Source organism: Bufo gargarizans, chromosome 7, assembly GCF_014858855.1.
Source record: "Bufo gargarizans isolate SCDJY-AF-19 chromosome 7, ASM1485885v1, whole genome shotgun sequence".
NCBI classification, from domain to species: Eukaryota; Metazoa; Chordata; class Amphibia; order Anura; family Bufonidae; genus Bufo; species Bufo gargarizans.
In genome coordinates, this window is record NC_058086.1 from 174,898,484 (window position 1) to 174,918,263 (window position 19,780).

General features: G+C 44.9%; 1 protein-coding gene across 2 annotated transcripts in view; it reads left to right on the forward strand.

Moving 5' to 3' along the window:
* The window catches only part of TLCD4 (TLC domain containing 4), a 62,217-nt gene extending 51,604 nt beyond the window's left edge, over positions 1-10,613 (forward strand). For both annotated transcript variants that reach the window (XM_044300500.1, XM_044300499.1), the window contains exons 6-7: positions 5,685-5,758; positions 8,579-10,613. In XM_044300500.1, the coding sequence (XP_044156435.1) occupies positions 5,685-5,758; positions 8,579-8,894 (390 nt within the window). In that variant the 3' untranslated portion in view covers positions 8,895-10,613. The remainder of the gene's footprint in view (positions 1-5,684; positions 5,759-8,578) is intronic.
* Positions 10,614-19,780: the final 9,167 nt, after the last annotated feature.

Sequence of the window (19,780 nt, forward strand, 5' to 3'; positions counted from 1 at the left end):
ATTTTCATGTTCTAAATGGCGCTGGAAAAATGGAGGTTGGTTGCTATGGGCATCAAGAGCCTATTTTTTCCCCTTAGTATTTATACTGCCCATATGGGTCTGGTAGAGTTAAATTTGATATTAATTTCTCCAAAGTCACAGGAAAACACCACGTGATGATTTTGACATTTTCTATCTACCCATCCACCATTATCAACCACTTTGATCTGATATCTAATACTAAAATGCTCTTTTCTATAGAAGCAGAGGCTCAGGCACTGCCGAGGCTGCCTGTGCGCATTGTACAAGAACTAGCTTGGAACAACTCTCCAGAATAGACCAGATGTGTAATCGTCTCACGTTATGCCGTTATCCCCTCGTGCAGGGAATGGATGATCACTTTCTCATTTCACAGTGTGAACGGTGGCTTCAGATGCTCAGCGTCAGCCCTGATTTAAATGATTGATTTATTACAGCTCTTTTCTTGTCATGATATATAAGGGGCGTGGTTGTGGGGGCATGGCTTAACACGGGTGTTAAGTCACTATGGCACAATGTGGCTCCCAGTATTAACAGTGCCTCCATTAGTGCCCCTCAGTAATGTTAATGCCCCCCATTAGTGCTCTCCAAAATTGATAATGCCCCCGGTAATAGTAATGCCTCCATTAGTGCCCCCCACTTGGTTCACAATGTAGCTGCTCCATAGTGACTGGGATAATTCAAGTAGCGTAGCCAGCATTTTCCTCAGGGTCTCGGCCACCAGTTTATGTTGCCCCCAGATTGAGCAGAACAAAACTGGTAATAGGTTCTACCTGTTACCCATATAGCACTAAGGGCATCTGTCAGCAGATTTGTACCTTTGACCAGTGGCGTCTCTAGCTTTCAAATTTTGGGGGGGCACACTGGGGGCCAGGACAAAAGTAGGGGGGCAGCTATAACAACGATACATTTACACAAGTATGCTTAGAAATGCTGCAATACTTTACCCAATACCTAAAACCGCAATAGGGAAGAAAAACCCCAATCACTCAGATTTCAACATCTCCTAGCTGCCTGGGGATCTGTGGATGACACTTATGGAGGGGGATCTGTGGATGACACATACCGTTTATAGCATCTCATGCTATGTGTCATCCACAGATCCACCCCATATCAGTGTCATATCGGGATCCCTCTTCCTATAAGGCCCCATTCACACATCCGAAATTTGCGTAACGGAATTGCGGACCCATTAATTTCTATAGGGCAGCACGACGTGCTGCCGGATACGGAAAGGCGGTCCCGCACTTCCGGGTCCACAATTCCGTTCCCGAAAAAAAATGCGGACCCGCACATTGCCGCTGCTATGGACGTCTGAAGGGAGTCTAACAGTGTCATCCACAGAGTGGCACAGATCCCCCCCCCCCCCATAACTGTCATTTACAGATCTCCCCCCCCCCTATAACAGTGTCATCTACAGATTCCCCCCCCCCCCCGTAACAGTGTCATGATCCCCCTCCCTATAACACTATAAGGGTATTATCCACAGATCCCTCCCCCCCATAACAGTGTAATGACTCATGACATCCAAAGACCCCCGATCCCCCTCCCTATAACACTATAAGGCTACTTTCACACTTGCGCTTGATCGGATCCGTTCTGAACGGATCCGATCATATTAATGCAGACGGAGGCTCCGTTCAGTACGGATCCGTCTGCATTAATAACTTAGAAAAATTTCTAAGTGTGAAAGCAGCCTGAGCGGATCCGTTCAGACTTTCAATGTAAAGTCAATGGGGGACGGATCCGCTTGAAGATTGAGCCATATGGTGACATCTTCAAGCGGATCCGTTCCCATTGACTTACATTGTAAGTCTGAACGGATCCGCTCGCCTCCGCACGGCCAGGCGGACACCTGAACGCCGCCAGACTGATGCAGTCTGAGCGGATCCGCGTCCATTCAGACTGCATCAGGGCTGGACGGAGGCGTTTGGGTCCGCTCGTGAGCCCCTTCAAACGGAGCTCACGAACGGACCCATGAACGCTAGTGTGAAAGTAGCCTAAGAGTATCATCCACAGACCCCCCCCCCCCTATAACAGTGTAATGACTCATGACATCCACAGACCCCCGATCCCCCTCCCTATAACACTATAAGAGTATCATCCACAGACCCCCCCCCCCCCCGTATACCAGTGTAATGACATCCACAGACCACAGATCACTCTCCCACCGCTCACATTTGAACATGATTTCTCTAAACGGTGAAGTGAACACTGTAATCATCCAGGCTGCACTGACAGTAACTTTAAAGGGGTTCTGCACGTTCATTTAACTGAGATGATCTATACTCTGGATAGATCTTCAGCTTCTGATCGGCAGGGGTCAGACACCCGGTACCCCCGCCGATCAGCTGCTTGAGAAGGCAGCCGCGCTCGAGCAGCACCGCGGCCTTCTCACTGACTGACATCACAACTAGTATCAACTAGCCTGAGCGCGGCTGAGCTCTGTCCCTTGAATGGAGCTTAGCTGCGTCCACGCTAGTTGATACTAGTCGTGACGTCAGTGGGCTGGCGGTAAACAGTGAGAAGGCCGCGGCGCTACTGGAGCGCCGGTGCCTTCTCAAGCAGCTGATCGGCGGGGGTCCCGGGTGTCTGACCCCCGCCGATCAGAAGCTGATGATCTATCCAGAGTATAGATCATCAGTTAAATTAAAGTGCAGAACCCCTTTAACTTTTAAATCAGGAAGATTCTGGGGCAGCCGCAAGCCAGCTCTCCTCTCAGACTCAGTCAGATCTAATCTCTCTAGTTAGAATAGAAAGAGACTTAGGGCTCTTTCACACTTGCGTTGTCCGGACCCGGCATAGAGTTCCGTCGTCGGGGCTCTATGCCGGAAGAATCCTGATCAGTTTTATCCTAATGCATTCTGAATGGAGAGAAATCCGTTCAGGATGCATCAGGATGTCTTCAGTTCCGGACCAGAACGTTTTTTGGCCAGAGAAAATACCGCAGCATGCTGCGCTTTTTTCTCCGGCCAAAAATCCTGCAGACTTGCCGCAAGGCCGGATCCGGAATTAATGCCCATTGAAAGGCATTGATCCGGATCCGGCCTTAAGCTAAACGTCGTTTAGCTTTTTCTGAATGGTTACAATGGCTGCCGGGAAGCTAAAGTCCTGGCAGCCATGGTAAAGTGTAGTGGAGAGCGGGGGAGCGGTATACTTACCGTCCGTGCGGCTCCCAGGGCGCTCCAGAGTGACGTCAGGGCGCCCCACGCACATGGATGACGTGATCGCATGGCACGTCATCCATGCGCATGGGGCGCTCTGACGTCATTCTGGAGCGCCCCGGGAGCCGCACGGACTGTAAGTATGCCGCTCCCCACTACTACTATGGCAACCAGGACTTTAATAGCGTCCTGGCTGCCATAGTAACACTGAACGCATTTTGAAGACGGATCCATCTTCAAATGCTTTCAGTTCACTTGCGTTTTTCCGAATCCGGCGTGTAATTCCGGCAAGTGGAGTACACGCCGGATCCGGACAAACGCAAGTGTGAAAGAGGCCTAGGTCAGTCCACTCAGTCACTACTTGTAAGTTGTACCTTATTATTATTAAGTTAACCTGCTACACACCGTCTCCACTAGGTCAGGCTCAGTCCAGTCTGTTCGGTATCGGTAGGGTAGGGCCACGCCACGCCACGCCACACACTGTCTGTTCTCTAGTCTGGGCCTGGCTGGCTTAAAGGGCTTCTGTCACCCCACTAAAGTCATATTTTTTTTTTGCCAACTTAAATTCCTTATAATGCGATATATTATAGTGCTCTTACTCATTTTGGTTGGGTAGTTTCTTCAAAAAACTGACTTTTATAATATGTAAATGAGCTCTCTACCAGCAGGTAGGGCGGCCGCATCCTCCTTTCATAAAGACGCCCCCTCCTCATGTTGATTGACAGGGCCAGCGAACGTGCTAGTCTTCTGGCTGGCCCTGTCTGCGTTTAAAATCTGGCGCCTACGCTGTACCAGTCTTCAGTCGGCGCAGGCGCACTGAGAGGAGGACGCTCGCTCGGCCGCTCCTTCCTCAGTGCGCCTGCGCCGGGTGTAGATGTAACGTCATCGGCGCAGGCGCATTGAGGATGGAGCGGCCGAGCGAGCGTCGTCCCCTCAGTGCACCTGCGCCGACTGAAGACCAGTACGGCGCAGGCACCAGATTTTGAACGCAGACAGGGCCAGCCAGAAGACGAGCGCGTTCGCTGGCCCTGTCAACCAACATGCGAAGGGGGCGTCTTTATGAAAGGAGGATGCAGCTGCTACCAGCAAGTAACTGCCTTACTTGCCTGGTAGAGAGCTCATTTACATATTATAAAAGTCTGTTTTTTGAAGAAACGACCCAACCAAAATGAGTAAGAGCCCTATATATTAATATATCGCATTATAAGGAATTTAAGTTGAAAAAAAAAAAAATATGACTTTAAGCAGCTGCTGCCAGTAGATGAATGAATCTGGTCAGGTCCTGGAGCCGGGGGCGGAGCCGGGGGCGTGGCCGGGCGGAGCTGTGGGCGGAGCCTGGGACGCCGCGCGGCGGCGGTGGGTGGAGACCCGAGAGTGAGACCGCAACTGCACCGAGTCGGTGACTCAGATCATCAGAACAGATGTGAAGATGATGTCCGGTAGGGCTGCCTAGTGCCTACACAGTGCACAGCAGCGCAGCGCAGCATACACCAACAATGAATGGGAGACATTTTAGTTGGGGGGGCACAGCTTGATGTAGGGGGGGCCGTGGCCCCCTCTGGCCCCCCCCTGGCGACGCCACTGCCTTTGACACCGGCTGACCTGTTACATGTCACTTGGCAGCTGAAGGCATCTGTGTTGGTCCCATGTTCATATGTGCCTGCATTGCTGAGAAAAATGAAGTTTTAATATATGCAAATGAGCAGAGAGAGCAGAGCCTCTAGGTGTAACGGCGACGCCCCTGTTGCTCCTACAGGCTCATTTACATATAATAAAACATCATTTTTCTCAGTAATGCGGACACATATGAACATGGGGCCAACACAGATGCCTTCAGCTGCCAAGCGCACATGTAACAGGTCAGCCAGTGTCATATGTACAAAACTGCTGACAGATGCCCTTTAAAAACTGCTAAAGGCTTCCTTTAACTAGAAAACTTCAGCATTTCAGCTCCACCCCTGGTTTACAGGTACATGTAAAATTCAAGAATCTTTGCGATCTCCATAGACAAGCTCTAGCAGTAGAACCTGTGAAGACCATAAAAATCATATCGTACCAGCCAGGCACATAGCTATACGACTGGTGATCATAGACGAGAAGAACAATGACACCAATGGTCCGCAGCGGTAAATGCTCATTTGTCGGTACCCGGTAAAGAACGGTGGAACCACAATGAACACAGTTGTGAGTCGCCATTTTATATTTTACTTTTATTATACTTCGATGGCCTCTAATTTTGATAACTTTGAATCAATGATGGAGTACAGTAATATGTATAAAGATTTGCCAAGTTGCCTTGGGTGTGGTGCGATGTTCTGCAGAGCTCTGCCTCTCTTGTACTGTATATACAGCATTCCCCCTTCTCTGTAGATAAAATTTTACTGGGTCCGAATTCTTCCCCTAATGCCATAATGTAGACCGGCGCCGGAGCTGTGAAGAGGGAGCGCTGTATATAACACATGTCTGCCACAGATATTTTTACATCTTTGCTTCATTTTCCAGGGTGAAGGATTATTGCCATATTTTGGTAATTTTCGTCTCTTAGCTGAGTTCTCTACACCTTTTGTCAATCAACGGTAGGTTAAGAACCTTCTTTGTATTGTGATTCTTGTGTACTGTCTGCATACAGATCCTGTCCCATGCTGCCTTATCACAGGTCATAGACAGCGTAATGCTGAGGGTTCAATATATAGTCTATAAAGACCTGCTTATGTGCCCTGGTTTATTCCTATATGCATAAAACTGCACCCAGTCTGGAAAAATTCTGTATGATATGCTGCACATATGAGATCCGTCAACAGCAACCACGTGACTGCTTTTTATCCAATCTTGCAGAATGATTGGGCTTGTACACACAAATGTACTGTGACTTTGTGCATGAGCTACATATGGAGATATGGTCCATATGGTTGGATCAAAAAAGCCTTTCCTAGAAGCTTGCTTTGAAAAAAGTTTTAAATTTTTTTGGGGAAAAAATCTGACTTTGTCCTTGGGTCCAAATTGATACACTTTTGCATGTAAGTGTAATACAGCCTTGAGTATGCATCCCTTAATCAAAGGTGGAGCGTTACTTTTAGCAGATTATTGGTTTTCCCAAACAAATCTTAACGTTTTTTGGGGAAGTTTTATACTGATGACCTATCCTCTGGAGAAGCTGGAGAAGGCCGCGGCACTACTGAGTGGCGCTGCCTCTTCAAACAGCAAATCGGCAGGGGTCCCGGGTGTCGGACCCCAACTGATCAGATACTGGTGACCTATCCAGAGGATAGATCATCAGTATAAAACTCCCAGAAAACCCCTTTAAGGTGACCACAAACATTGGATAGAAGGTGGTTGATGGGTGAAGAACCGTTGAATGAGCGATCGCCTGGTTAGCAATTGTTTGCCAATGCAGCCATGCACATTTGAGTCCATATTGTCTGTTCTTAAAACTGCCCATACATCCATACATATTCAAAGAATGAACAGTCTTTTTTGGAGAACCATTCATGGCCAAAAATTTAAAACATGGCTGACTTCTTTCCAGGCAGTAAAGTTTTATCATCGTAACCAACCCTGAAAGTACTTGCATTCCCCATGTAACAGCAATTCTAGAGCATCTATGTTGTACGCCGCTTCCATTGTAGCATTTATAGATCAGATGGCAAATGATAATCCACAGTACACTTTGTTTTAGTTCCTTCTGCACATTAAAGGGGATATCCCATGACTAATGTAAAAAATGAAAATCGGAGATCATATAGTGCATGACAACCTCTTTCTAACAAAGCTAGAACCAGCCCTGTACCTCACATGGGTCCAGAGATCTCCTCATTCATTGCTCTGCTAGATTTATACCAAGCTGACAGCTCAAGGGGAGTGTCTTATCTGCTGCAGCTCAGGGGGCGTGTCCATGCTCTCCCTATCAGAGTTCAGGGGGCGTGTCCATGCTATCCCTATCACAGCTCAGGAGGCAGTTGAAGGATGAAACTGAGCATGTGCGGCCTTCTCAGTGAGCAGGTCAAAGAAATAAGAAAAAAACAAACAGCAGGTGGCGCTATACAGATACATTTTATTGACTAACTCAGTGGCTATACAAAATTTTTAATTACATGCAATTACAAAAGAATTCAGGTCCAGGTGCTGGTTTTAAAACTATAGAATATTTGTCATGGGACAACTCCTTTAAGGTGCAGGTTAGACTTTGTGCTATTGTAGCACAATCACGGCATAGTTAATCTTTTACTTGTATGTAACTAAACACTTCCATATACAGGTGAAACTCGAAAAATTAGAATATTGTGCAAAAGTTCATTTATTTCTGTAATGCAATTTAAAAGATGGAACTAACATATGAGAGACTCATTACATGCAAAGCGAGCTATCTCAAGCCTTTATTGGTGCAATGCATTTTGATGCGTTTTTCACGCGCATGATAAAAAACTGAAGGGTTACAAACAAGATCTCAGTTTGTAAATGCAATGTTTTTTTCACTGAAGCCCCATGCTGCGTTTTTCATGCAACGCGGAACTCATGTACACAGCCCCATTGAAATGAATAGGTCCGGATTCAGTGCGGGTGCTATGTGTTCACATCACGCATTGCACCCGCACGGAAATCTCGCCCGTGTTAAAGGGGCCTTAGCAACCATCAGTGAAAAACGCATTGCATCCGCACTTGCTTGCGGATGCATGCGATTTTCACACAGTCCCATTCACTTCTATGGGGCCTGCGTTGCGTGAAAAATCGCTGAATATAGAGCATGCTGCGATTTTCACGCAACGCACAAGTGATGCGTGAAAACCAACGAACATGTACACAGCCCCGTTGAAATAAACTGGATCCAGATTCCGTGCGGGCGCAATGCGTTCGCATCATGCATTGCACCTGTGCAGAATACTCGCTCGTGTGAAGGAGGCCCAACTGTCAGGTCAGCAGTCTTTCCCATGATTGTGATTCCTACTGAACCAGACTGAGAGACAATTTAAAGGCTCAGGAACCCTTTGCTCAGGGGTAGGGATTAATTAGCTGACGAGAGTGCGACACTTTGAGCCTAGAATATTGAACCTTTTCACAATATTCAAATTTTTTGAGATTGAGACTTTGGGGTTTGATAAGCTGTAAGCCATAATCATCCAAATTATAACAAATAAAGGCTTGTAATATCTCGCTTTGCATGTAATGAGTCTCATATGTTAGTTTCACCTTTTAAGTTGCATTACTGAAATAAATGAACTTTTGCACAATATTCTAATTTTTCGAGTTTCACCCCTATCTTTTTTTTTTTTTTTTTACATATCATTTTGGCCAATTGAGATATTGTGCTTAGATCCCAGCAGTGGAATGTATGACTACAGTACTCTGTGGTTTAACGCCTGGCATTGTCGATCATTAACGTTATCTATTGAGTTTTGCAGGTGGTTCTTCGAAGTTCTGGGATACTCCAAGCACTCCCTGCCTAACATGGTGAATGGAGTCTTGATGACAATCGTCTTCTTCATTGTTAGGATAGCCGTCATACCCACCTATTACAGGCGTGTCTTTTCTACCTTTGGCACAGAGGCGTTTCACAGACTGGGCTTTGGCGCGCAGTGCGCCTGGATCATTTCCAGCATCTCCCTGGATATAATGAACGTTATGTGGATGATGAAAATCACAAAGGGATGTTACAAAGTCCTGTACCACCCTGATGGTGCATTGACCAAAACTCAGAAAAATGGGAAAGCAGAATAGAAGCAACGGCCTTTCTCATGTCTTCCATCCTTCAGATGTTGCAGGCTCTGCCAAGACTTGCATGTTTTTTTTTTCTCTCCCAGACATAAAATGTATTTTAAGGAACTTCCATAATTACGTCACCTCGTTGTGTCCATCCTTCATATTCTCACCCGGCACTTCCACAAACACTGTTCCAAAGAGCAAGAACTTATTTTCTGGTTATTTCATCGCTACTGTAGAGTTCCAGAATATAACTCAGTAGGAAACTGAAAGGGTTTTTGTTTTAAATAAAAAAAAGGCTTTGTGTGGTGTAAAATCAAAGTCAACACAGTACTCGCCTTACTGATCCCCGGCCGCGCCCATTCTGCCACCTGGTCCCTCTCAACGCGCAGAAAATGACTGCTCAGCTAATCTGTCCAGAGGGACCAGAAAACAGAGCTGGCAGGGGACTGAGAAGCATTGGAACGGGATTGGCAGAAGATCAGTAGGATGAGAACAGACTTGTTTTATTATTTTACATCATGTGTAGCCCTTTAAAAAAAAATGTTAGTGGCTGGATAACCCCTTTGAGATCCGCTCTAAAACGCAGTCTGCATCTCGACACTCAGTGACCACCATATACAGTACTTCTTATATACTAAAATAGAGGTTGGTTGGCAGGAAAGACACAGTTTTTTAAATTTTTATATATATTTTTTTGCTAATTTTGAAAGGTTTTGGCAAGGGCCTACAACCCCTTGCACATAACATTTTGGAGATCTGCTGTTTTGTAGATCTTTTTAGAACCAAAGGAGGATCGGATGGTGGGTGATATGCGAAAGGGGGGCAATTCCATCTGCCTTGTGCTTTGAACTAATCCTCCTTTTGATCTGAAAGGTGTACAGGAGAGGCGATCTCCCAAATCTGAAGCGGATAGGGCCTAGCTAGGGTCTCCGCTGCTGTCATATTAATCCAATGCAAGGATTAGCGGCATATAAATGTCATCCTTGTCGACAACTCAAGCCTTCAGGGGCGGACTGGGAACTTAAAGTGGCCCTGGAAAAAAAAATACTAAAAGTGGCCCCGTTTTGTAGTCAGGTCCGAATGGATGGAAAGCAGGGCCAGCAATAACATATTGTGGCACATTATACCACCCCAACAGAGCTAAATACCACAGTCCATCACAAAATACATCCCCAAAAACTTCCACTGGCTGGCCATGAGGAGGGCTCAGTCGGCCCACTGGGAAATTTCCCTGTAAGGTCTATGGTCAATCCGCCCCTGCAAGTCTTTAAGTGTTAATGATGTCCTACTCAAAAGAGGACCTGTCACGTGATTTTTTTTTTTTCTAAAGCTAATACTTTCATCTGTAGTCTGCCTCCAGCAGACGACATTACACTGTTTTTTTTCAGATTGGCCCCTACATTGTGCCGCCATGGCACCTGCTCTGTTCTGATGCCTACTATGCCAATCAGTACAGGGAGGAGGAAACCTCTGCTGTTCCCAGTGGGTGTATTCTTCCCCCTGTCTGTGACGCTGTCCAATCGCTTCGGGACTGAGCCGTTATTGCGAGATTTGGTACATTTTGTAGGAACAGGCTACTTAAGAGAATACTATACTCGCTTAGATATCCTGTTCTCATGAGCTTTACCAAGTTTTGCAAGAACACCTTGTCTTCTCCCTGGCTGTGAAGCGTCCTGAAGCGATTGGACAGCGTCACAGACAGGGAGAAGAATACACCCACTGAGAAGAGAAGAGGTCTCCCCCCGGCCCTCACTGTACCTTTGCTACTCATTAGCATATTAGGCGCCACAATAGGGGGCATAGCAGCGCAATGGAGGAGACGGTCTAAAAAAAAAAAAAAAAAAAAAAAAACAAGCTCAATGGTATCTGCTAGATGTGGACTAGAGATGAAGGTATTCAATTTAGAAAAAACATCCTGTGACATGTCCTCTTTAAAAGTTACCATGGTGGTTAATGAGTTACAAGTCCTTGAATAATCAGTAATATTCACTGGTGCTTGAGATTTGCAGCATACCGGTAATTTGAGGTTCCTCGAGATGTCTCGCAATGATTTTGTAAAATGTATTTGAAAGTTGTAGAAAAATATTATTTGAATCAATGTCAGACTTTGGAAATACTTCAAAAAGGGAAGACAAAGGGAACAGGGCACAGCCACAGTGAGATTATTAGGAAGTAAAAGGGGTTTGGAGAGAATATTTGGATATAAATAATGTAAGCAGTTTGTGAGTTGGCAAACGCACACGTTTGGTGTAATCATTTATTGCTGTGAGTCTAAGTTCCTCATGGGCGGGCCTAACTTAAAATGATGTAATTTACAATTCTAGTCTTGACTTCATCTTCTATTTGTTAGGTAAGAATAGGTTTGAAATTGCCACCTAAGAAGTTAAAAGCATTTGTAAAGTTTGGATTATTACTAAGTGAACCTTTTCTTGGGTTGCATATACGACAGTTCTCTAACTTCTGGTACCTGAATAGCTCCTTTTACAAGCAAGAGCCATCTAAATTGAAAAGGGATCAAAGATGAGGAAAGCCCAATTTATTTTAGGCTCTGCTTTTGTTGGAGTTATACCTTTTTTCCCACAATAGTATCCATACGTTGTCCTTATGTCCCAATGTTAAAAAATAGTTTTGCTTTTGTTTTTTTGCAAGCTGTCTCTCCGGCATACTAATGTATTCAAGCCCGGCTGCAGCCAAATGGACACTTTCTGTTGGGTGGGTGACGAAATGGAAATGTCTGACATATGCGCTGGGAGCTCTCCTGCTCATGCGCAAAATGTGCACTGTAAAAGCATTATGAGCAAAGGCTTAGCAGAATACTGTGCTGTGCTGGTATTTCCATTGACAAGCTACAGGCGCTGTTGATGGCACCAGGTAGAGCAGCCAATAATTTTTTTTTCCCGAAAGCTCCGTTTCTGCTGTTATACAAATCACTCTTGCTTGTAAATGGAACAGTTTAGGATCTAGAAGTATTTGCAGTATATATAATTCCCCTAATATACAGGTGGCAGTTTATCAATGTTGAACCTTAAAGGGGCTGTGCAGTGCTACAATATTAATGACCTATCCTCAGGATAGGTCATCAATATCAGATTGGCGAGTGTCCTGCGCTTGTGCGAATGCTGCTTCAAAATCCTCTCGTTTGTAATTACGATGCGCCGCCTCTGCAAGCGAGACAACGGGCAGGTAATTTCAGAGCAGAGGCAGCGCTTGCACGAGTGCAGCTACCGTTTCAGCGGGGATTCTGGGAGTCAGGCGATCAGGCATTGATTGACCATCCTGAGGATAGGTCATCAATACTGTAGCATTGCACAACCCCTTTAACTTTACATTTACTCCACAAAGGGGGAAACGATGGTATGCCCTAGACGGCAGCAGTTGTTGTTTTATGTCTGTTGGTTTTCCGCTTGTATCTATTTCCAGAAAGATCAAATTGTAACGTTTATTCCGCTGGTTCATGCTGTTTGCAGATCACTGCAGCAGAATTTGGAAGGGGTTAAAAGGAAGGGCGTCTTTTTAATTTTAAATACAGTTTGATACCTTCATAATTTCTATTAAATATTGACTTGCGAGTCTTTTTTTTAAATCCAAATTACTTTTATTTATTTTTTAGTTTTCATAAGGTCGCAGTGTAGGCACCAATTTGCATGATTTTTCCTTTGCTGAAGAGTATTTCTGCCAGCTGGCACCCATCAACGCATATAAATGTGCCCGGCCTAAGTTTCTTATGCTGTCCTCAGCAATTCTTCATCGATGCAACCTCCATGGTCTGAGCTAAAAGTAACAAAGTCATGTCAAACACCTGTTCTGCATCTCCTTTTACGTTCATTTAAAGGGGTTCTGCAGTTATTTTAAACTGATGATCTATCCTCTGAATAGATCATCAGCATCTGATCGGTGGAGGTCCGACACCCAGGACCCCCGCTGATTAGCTGTATGTAGTCGTGGCCAGTGATACTAGTCATGACGTCACTGGGCCTGAGGGAAACAGAAAGAAGGTTGCGGCGCTCCTGGAGCACTGCTGCCTTCTCAAACAGCTGATCGGCGTTGGTCCCGGGTTTTGGACCCTCGCCGATCAGATGCTGATGATCTATCCAGGGGATAGATCATCAGTTTAAAAAAACTGCAGAGCCCATTTAACAGTCTTTACCAGCGCGTGAGGCTTGTATTCCCGCATTCTGCAACTGTATGAAAACAGTGTAAATATCTTTCTATTATAATCATAGACTGGACTCGTATAAAGTGATCCATACACAAGGCTAGCATTTCAGAGATACCAAGTGTTTCTGATCAGAAGCATTACATCAGTACACTAATTTGTGATGGAGAATCCATCATTGTCTTGTTTTCCATAGAAAGGCCTCATGCACACGACCGTTTTTGTGCTCCGCATCCGAGCTGCATTTTTTGCGGCTCGGGTGCCTACCCATTCACTTCAATGGGGCCGCAAAAGATGCGGACAGCACTCTGTGTGCTGTCCGCATCCGTTGCAGCGTTCTGTGGCCCCGCAAAAAAAATATAACCTGTCCTATTCTTGTCCGTTTTGCGGACCGCAAAAAACTGCACGGTCGTGTGCATGAGGCCAAATAGGAAGAGCCAGTGCCAAGAGTGCTTAGGGGTCTGAGGACCAGAGGACGTCTCACCAACCACTGATGAATTTCAGGCTGAAGGCTGCTAATCATAGTACAAGTTTCCATTAGATTAGAGGAAAGTTCAATGAACACTAACAATATGTGTAACAAATTTGGAATAAAAATGACCATTTTCTTCCAAACAAAATTGCAGATATCTGCATGCAGGGAATTCATTTGATCAATGTGCATGTTTGAGAGAGATATTAAAGGGCATCTGTCAGCAGTTTTGTACCTATGACACTGGCTGACCTGTTACATGTGCGCTTGGCAGCTGAAGGCATCTGTGTTGGTCCCATGTTCATATTTGCCCGCATTGCTGAGAGAAATGAAGTTTTAATATATGCTAATGAGCCTCTAGGAGCAACGAGGGCGTCACCATTACAGTTAGAGGCTCTGCACTCTCTGCAACTTCCACGCCCACTGCATTTTGATCGACATGGCTAGGCAGTGAAAACATCATAACCCCTGACCCTGTTAATTAAAGTGCAGTGGGCGCAGCAGTTGCAGAGAGAGCAGAGCCTCTAAGTGTAATGGCAATGCCCCCGTTGCTCCTAGAGGCTCATTTACATATATTAAAACTTTATTTCTCTCAGCAATGTGGGCACATATCAACATGGAACCAACACAGATGCCTTCAGCTGCCAAGCGCACATGTAACAGGTCAGCCAGTGTCATAGGGACAAAACTGCTGACAGATGCCCTTTAACAATGCATATAATACATTGCTGACAGTAAAGTTCTAAAACAATATCTGCCAAAAACTTTGCAAAAAAAAAAAAATTGATAAAATATAGCAAAAAAAAAAAAAAATGTTACTATTTTTACTTGACTTTCGATTGTTCTGATCCTGTGGAAATATTGAGTCATCCTCTAATCTTATACATTCAGTACAAAGAGATATAATTGTGTCGTTGCTTTGTGATCATGATCTTTAAGCATTTACACGTCTCAATACCTTTTCCGTTATTATCTTATTACATTTTATGGTGATAATTGTTTCATCTGATGTGCTGGATGTGTGGGGGAAAGATTTCCTTGTAATGGGCATTTTTACTGCTGCCGAACAGTACTATGGTTTAGTATATGGGATTATGGATCTGCAAGTAGGGTTTCCCTGAAGAAAGATAGATTTTGCACTAGCTATTAGAGCAACAGTGCCCTATAATACTAAAATATTCTTACTAAATCCATATTTGGGGCACAGTCCTAATATTAGGAAAGTTGGTTTCTGATGGCTAAAAAATGACTGCAGCCTTGGGCTTCCCATTGTTCCTAAAAGGAGCTTATATCATCATAGGTTTCTATGAAGCTTAGATCACCATGGGGTTGTATGGAGTTTAGAACACCATGGGGCACTATGGAGCATACAGCATAATTTGTTTGTATACAGTTTCTATTACCATGTGGTTGTATGGAGTTTGGAGCTCTGTGGGTTGGTATGGAGCATAAAGCACTATGCATTATAGCATCATGTGGTTTGATGTAGCTTAGAGCACTATGGGGTGGTATGGAGCTTAGATCCCCATTTGTATAGAGCTCATATCACCATAGGGTTCCATGGAGCTTAGATCACCATGTGGTTAGAGCACCATGTTATTGTATGGAGCTTAGAGCACCATGTGGTTGTGTGGAGCGTCTATCACCATGTGGTTGTGTGGAGCGTCTATCACCATGTGGTTGTGTGGAGCGTCTATCACCATGTGGTTGTGTGGAGCGTCTATCACCATGTGGTTGTGTGGAGCGTCTATCACCATGTGGTTGTGTGGAGCGTCTATCACCATGTGGTTGTGTGGAGCGTCTATCACCATGTGGTTGTGTGAAGCGTCTATCACCATGTGGTTGTGTGGAGCGTCTATCACCATGTGGTTGTGTGGAGCGTCTATCACCATGTGGTTGTGTGGAGCGTCTATCACCATGTGGTTGTGTGGAGCTTCTATCACCATGTGGTTGTGTGGAGCTTCGATCACCATGTGGTTGTGTGGAGCTTCGTTAACCATGTGGTTGTGTGGAGCTTCGTTAACCATGTGGTTGTGTGGAGCGTCTATCACCATGTGGTTGTGTGGAGCTTCGTTCACTATAGGGTTGTGTGATGATTTAAGTTCAGTTCAGCAGAACTGTAAAGGGGGATTGGACTGTTGTCCATACAAAGGGATGCTGCTCTATCCTGATAGATTCTCCGTAACCTATGGCCTTTGTAGTTTGGGTGGAACAGGTGAATCTATTTTAAAGAATATCCGGCTTAACAGAAATCACCTTTTCACGTTCAGACTGTTTCCTATTATTGCTTCATCTACTTCCCTTGAAAGCTGCTTTTTATTTGGTGCAAACTAAATGTGAAAGAAATGTGAAGTATTAGGAAAGCCTTGCGGTGAGGGTCCCACATACGCTGCATTCATGCTGAATACGTGACTATAATGTGAAGATAGAAGTTTACGGCAACTGGAAGGTTAGCCAAAATCTGAGCATTTGCTTTCCACTTTCCAACCCCTATGCCTATTTAACTGGTCTGATCCAATAAAACAGCCTAAGAAAGAGTGCTTTCACACTTTATTTTATTTTCAATAATGTCACATTTTTAGCAGCATTTTAATTTTTGGGCCAAGCGAGTGGTTACATGTTAGCCAGTAGGAAATTATACAACACCCTCCAAATGCTGTGTTTTTTGTAGCGGCATTTTACGAGTTTCCTGCATTTATTTTTTTTGTCCCTTGGTGATATTTTCTTCAAATCGCAGCATTTTTAGGCATTGTCCCATATATTTCTCTAAAGGAAAAAAACACAGCCAAAAAACACAGTGTGGCACCACCCTAAGCTGGAAATGGTAATTAGGTGTTTATATTACGGTAGGGCTGTACGTGGCATGCCTATGGCACCCAGACTCAGCAGTCCTGAGCCTACATGAAAATACTCCTCCCTTCAACCTCCCCCTTTTTCCTGGAGAGATTGAAGGGGTCAAACGACCAGCTAAACCTACACGTTACCAAGGCTTGTTCTTCTAAAATGATTTGCTAACCTATCCATGGGTGTCAGCAACAGTACAGTATTCTTACAGTTAAAGGCAGGGGCATAGCTATAGGGGGTGCAGAGGTAGCAGTCGCTACCGGGCCCAGGAGCCTAAGGGGGCCCAAAGACCCCTGTGCCACATAAGACACTGGCATTATAGAAAGTGCATGCTGGTCAATTTACACCTCTGGCTGGAGGGAAGGGGTTAGGTTAAGAATTTGGCAAGAGGGGGTGCCCTTTCAATGTTTGCCTCAGGCAGCAGGAAGGCTACATGCTCCCCTGCCCCTTGCCAACAAGCACTGAGGGACGGGGGCCCAAGCTGAACTCTTGCACCAGGGCCCATGAGCTTTTAGCTACGCCCCTGGTTAAAGGTGTTATCCCATGATTAATGTAAAAAATGAAGATCAGAAAATCATATAGTACATAATAATCTCATTCTAACAAAGCTAGAACCAGTCCTGTCCCTCACATGGATCCAGAGATCTCCCCATTTTAGATTTACATCAAGCTGGCAGCTCAAGGGGAGTGTCTTATCTGCTGCAGCTCAATGGGAGTGTCTGTTCTGCTGCAGCTCAGGGGGCGTGTCCATGATCTGCCTATCACAGCTCAGGGGGCGTGTCCATGCTCTCCCTATCACAGCTCAGGAGGAAGATGAAGGATAAAACTGAGCATGTGCGGCCATGTCAGTGAGCAGGACAAAGAAATAAGAAACAGAACAAACACTCAGTGGCTGTCCAAAATTTTTAATGACATGCGATTACAAAAGTATCCAGTTCCAGTTGCTGATTTGGAAACTGTAGAATATTTTTCATGGGACAACCCCTTTAGGAAGTGGCTTATTGTATTTAGATATGATCTTTTTATTTTTTTTTGTTACTCTGAAACGTGATCATTAGCAGCTGACTGATGAAGTGATCTGGGGCAGAGCAGTGTATACATGTCATTCAGGGTGTTAAGAAGTCAGGTGCCTTGCATACTAATGACATCGGCTCACGCTGCGAACGATTCATTTGGCGCAGGTTATAGCCTCACATAACGGATGAACAGACTGAAAAGACACTTAGGAACCAATTGCAGACTTTGCCGTTTCCAGCAGGTATTCTAAACGAATCACTCAGGTTTTTTTGATAGTGTGTTTTTTTTATGCACTTCACGGATCTAACAGTTTTAGTAGAGAATAATCCCAGCATGTTGAGTACGGTAGTTGATTCAGCCGATCCTGAATAATTAATAGCGCTTTGCATAGTTAATGACGTTCACCTACATTTACATCGGAGAGTCATTAGGACATTTTCCATCACGACTATTGAAGCTCCTCGGCCGGGGATTCAGTTGTATCCATCGTATTTTTATGATTCATTGTGCTTTGCTAAAAAAAAAAAATTGTAGATTTATTTTTGTCGCTGGTTTAATGTTTTTCTTCCACCTACTACAGAAGCAGTCGCGAAGTTCACCGGAAACTTGACATTTTGTGTCTGCGCACAAAATAATGCTCTTGATTAATTTTTTTCCTAATTCTAGGAGGGCAATAAATGAACAGAGATTTTATTTTCCTAATCTCATAACGTCCAGTAACGCGGTGGATTGTGACAAGGTTAAATGTTATTTTTGTCTAGTTTCTTGCACCAAGTCTGGGCCCCCGGGGCTCCCTTTCGGATTTTCTGATGCTATTTTGAATAATGAATGCAATAAAGGTTTCTCTGAAATCCGAGTGGCTTTTAGTTTGTGTTGTACAGGTTGTGACCCCAAAATAAATGGTAAAGAATTGTGTAACGCTGGACTATGCGCTGTGCGGTTTTTCTGGACGTTCAGTCATAGGGGCCTACAATGAAATGGAAAACCAAATGGTAACGTCTTGGGATTGTCTTCATTCAGTTTTTAAAGAAAAAATAATAATTCATTTTTTTTGTTTTCAGTTATTTGCCTAACTTTTTAATGGGAATGCAGTGCAAGCTGCAGGCCCCATGTTATAGAGCAGGAGGAGCTGAGCAGATTGATGTATAGTTCTGTGGGAAAAGATTCAGAAAAACTTGTCATTTATACATACATCATAGTCATAGTCATGTGGGCAGCGCCACTCAGCGATATGATAGCCAACTGCAGGACTAAGACTACAGGGGAGGCTGAGTGGCACTGCCCACATGAATCCAACGCATAAAAAGAGCAAAGATTTGAAGGGCATCTGTCAGCAGAGCCTCTAAGTGTAATGGTAACGCCTCCATTGCTCCTAGAGGCTCATTTGCATATATTAAAACTTCATTTTCTCCGCAATGCGGACACATATGAACATGGGACCAACACAGATGCCTTCAGCTGCCAAGCGCACATGTAACAGGTCAGCCGGTGTCATAGGGACCAAAAAGGAAAAGCTATATGTCAATCAGCTCAGCTACTCGTGCTCTATAACATGGGGCCTGCAGATTGCACTACCTTTTCATGATGACGGGTTCCCTTTAAATAGTGGCATCCGGAAAAATGCTTTAAACACCACCTGTCGCCACTCCTGACATGTCTGTCTTAGTAAATATGCTTGATGGGAGACAAGTCTGGAGACTCTGCAGATCATGGTGACATGTTTAGGCCATACAGGCCGCTCGCAGTAGCATGAGCAACATGCAGCCTGGTGTCGTCCTGTTGGGACACTCTGGAGAGATGTCCTTACCTTAGGACCAGTGTGATGATGTTCCCTTGGGAAGGCCTCTTCATGGCGTAGCCCATGTGGTCTCCAGACCAATCTTCAGCTATCATTGTATCCAAGACAAAAGTGGGACTTATCGCTGAGGAGGACAGACCTCCATTCCAGTCTCCATTGCCATCTGGCTGTGCACCATGATTGCCTGTCACTTGCAGTATAGAATGGATCACTACGGGCAGTGGCGTGCCTAGAGTGTTTGGCACCTGGGGCATGTCCTTTCTCTGGCACCCCACTAAAAAATATTGTACCCCCCTCACAGTAGTATTGCCCTCATTGTACAACCTTCACAGTAATTTTGTCCAGATATGTGCTCCCTCACGATAGTTATGCCCAGATTGTGCCCCCTCACGGTTGTTATGCCCACACTGAACAACTTTCACAGTAGTTACGCTTTCATTGTGCCCCTTTCACAGTAGTAATGCCCTATCTATGCCCCTTCACAGTTGTAATGCCCTCTCTGTGCCCCATCAAAATAGTTATGCACTGACTTTGCCCCTATAACAGTAGTAATGCCCCCTGTGCCACCTTCATAGTAGTCGTGCCCATTGTGCCCCCTTCAGAGTAGTAATGCC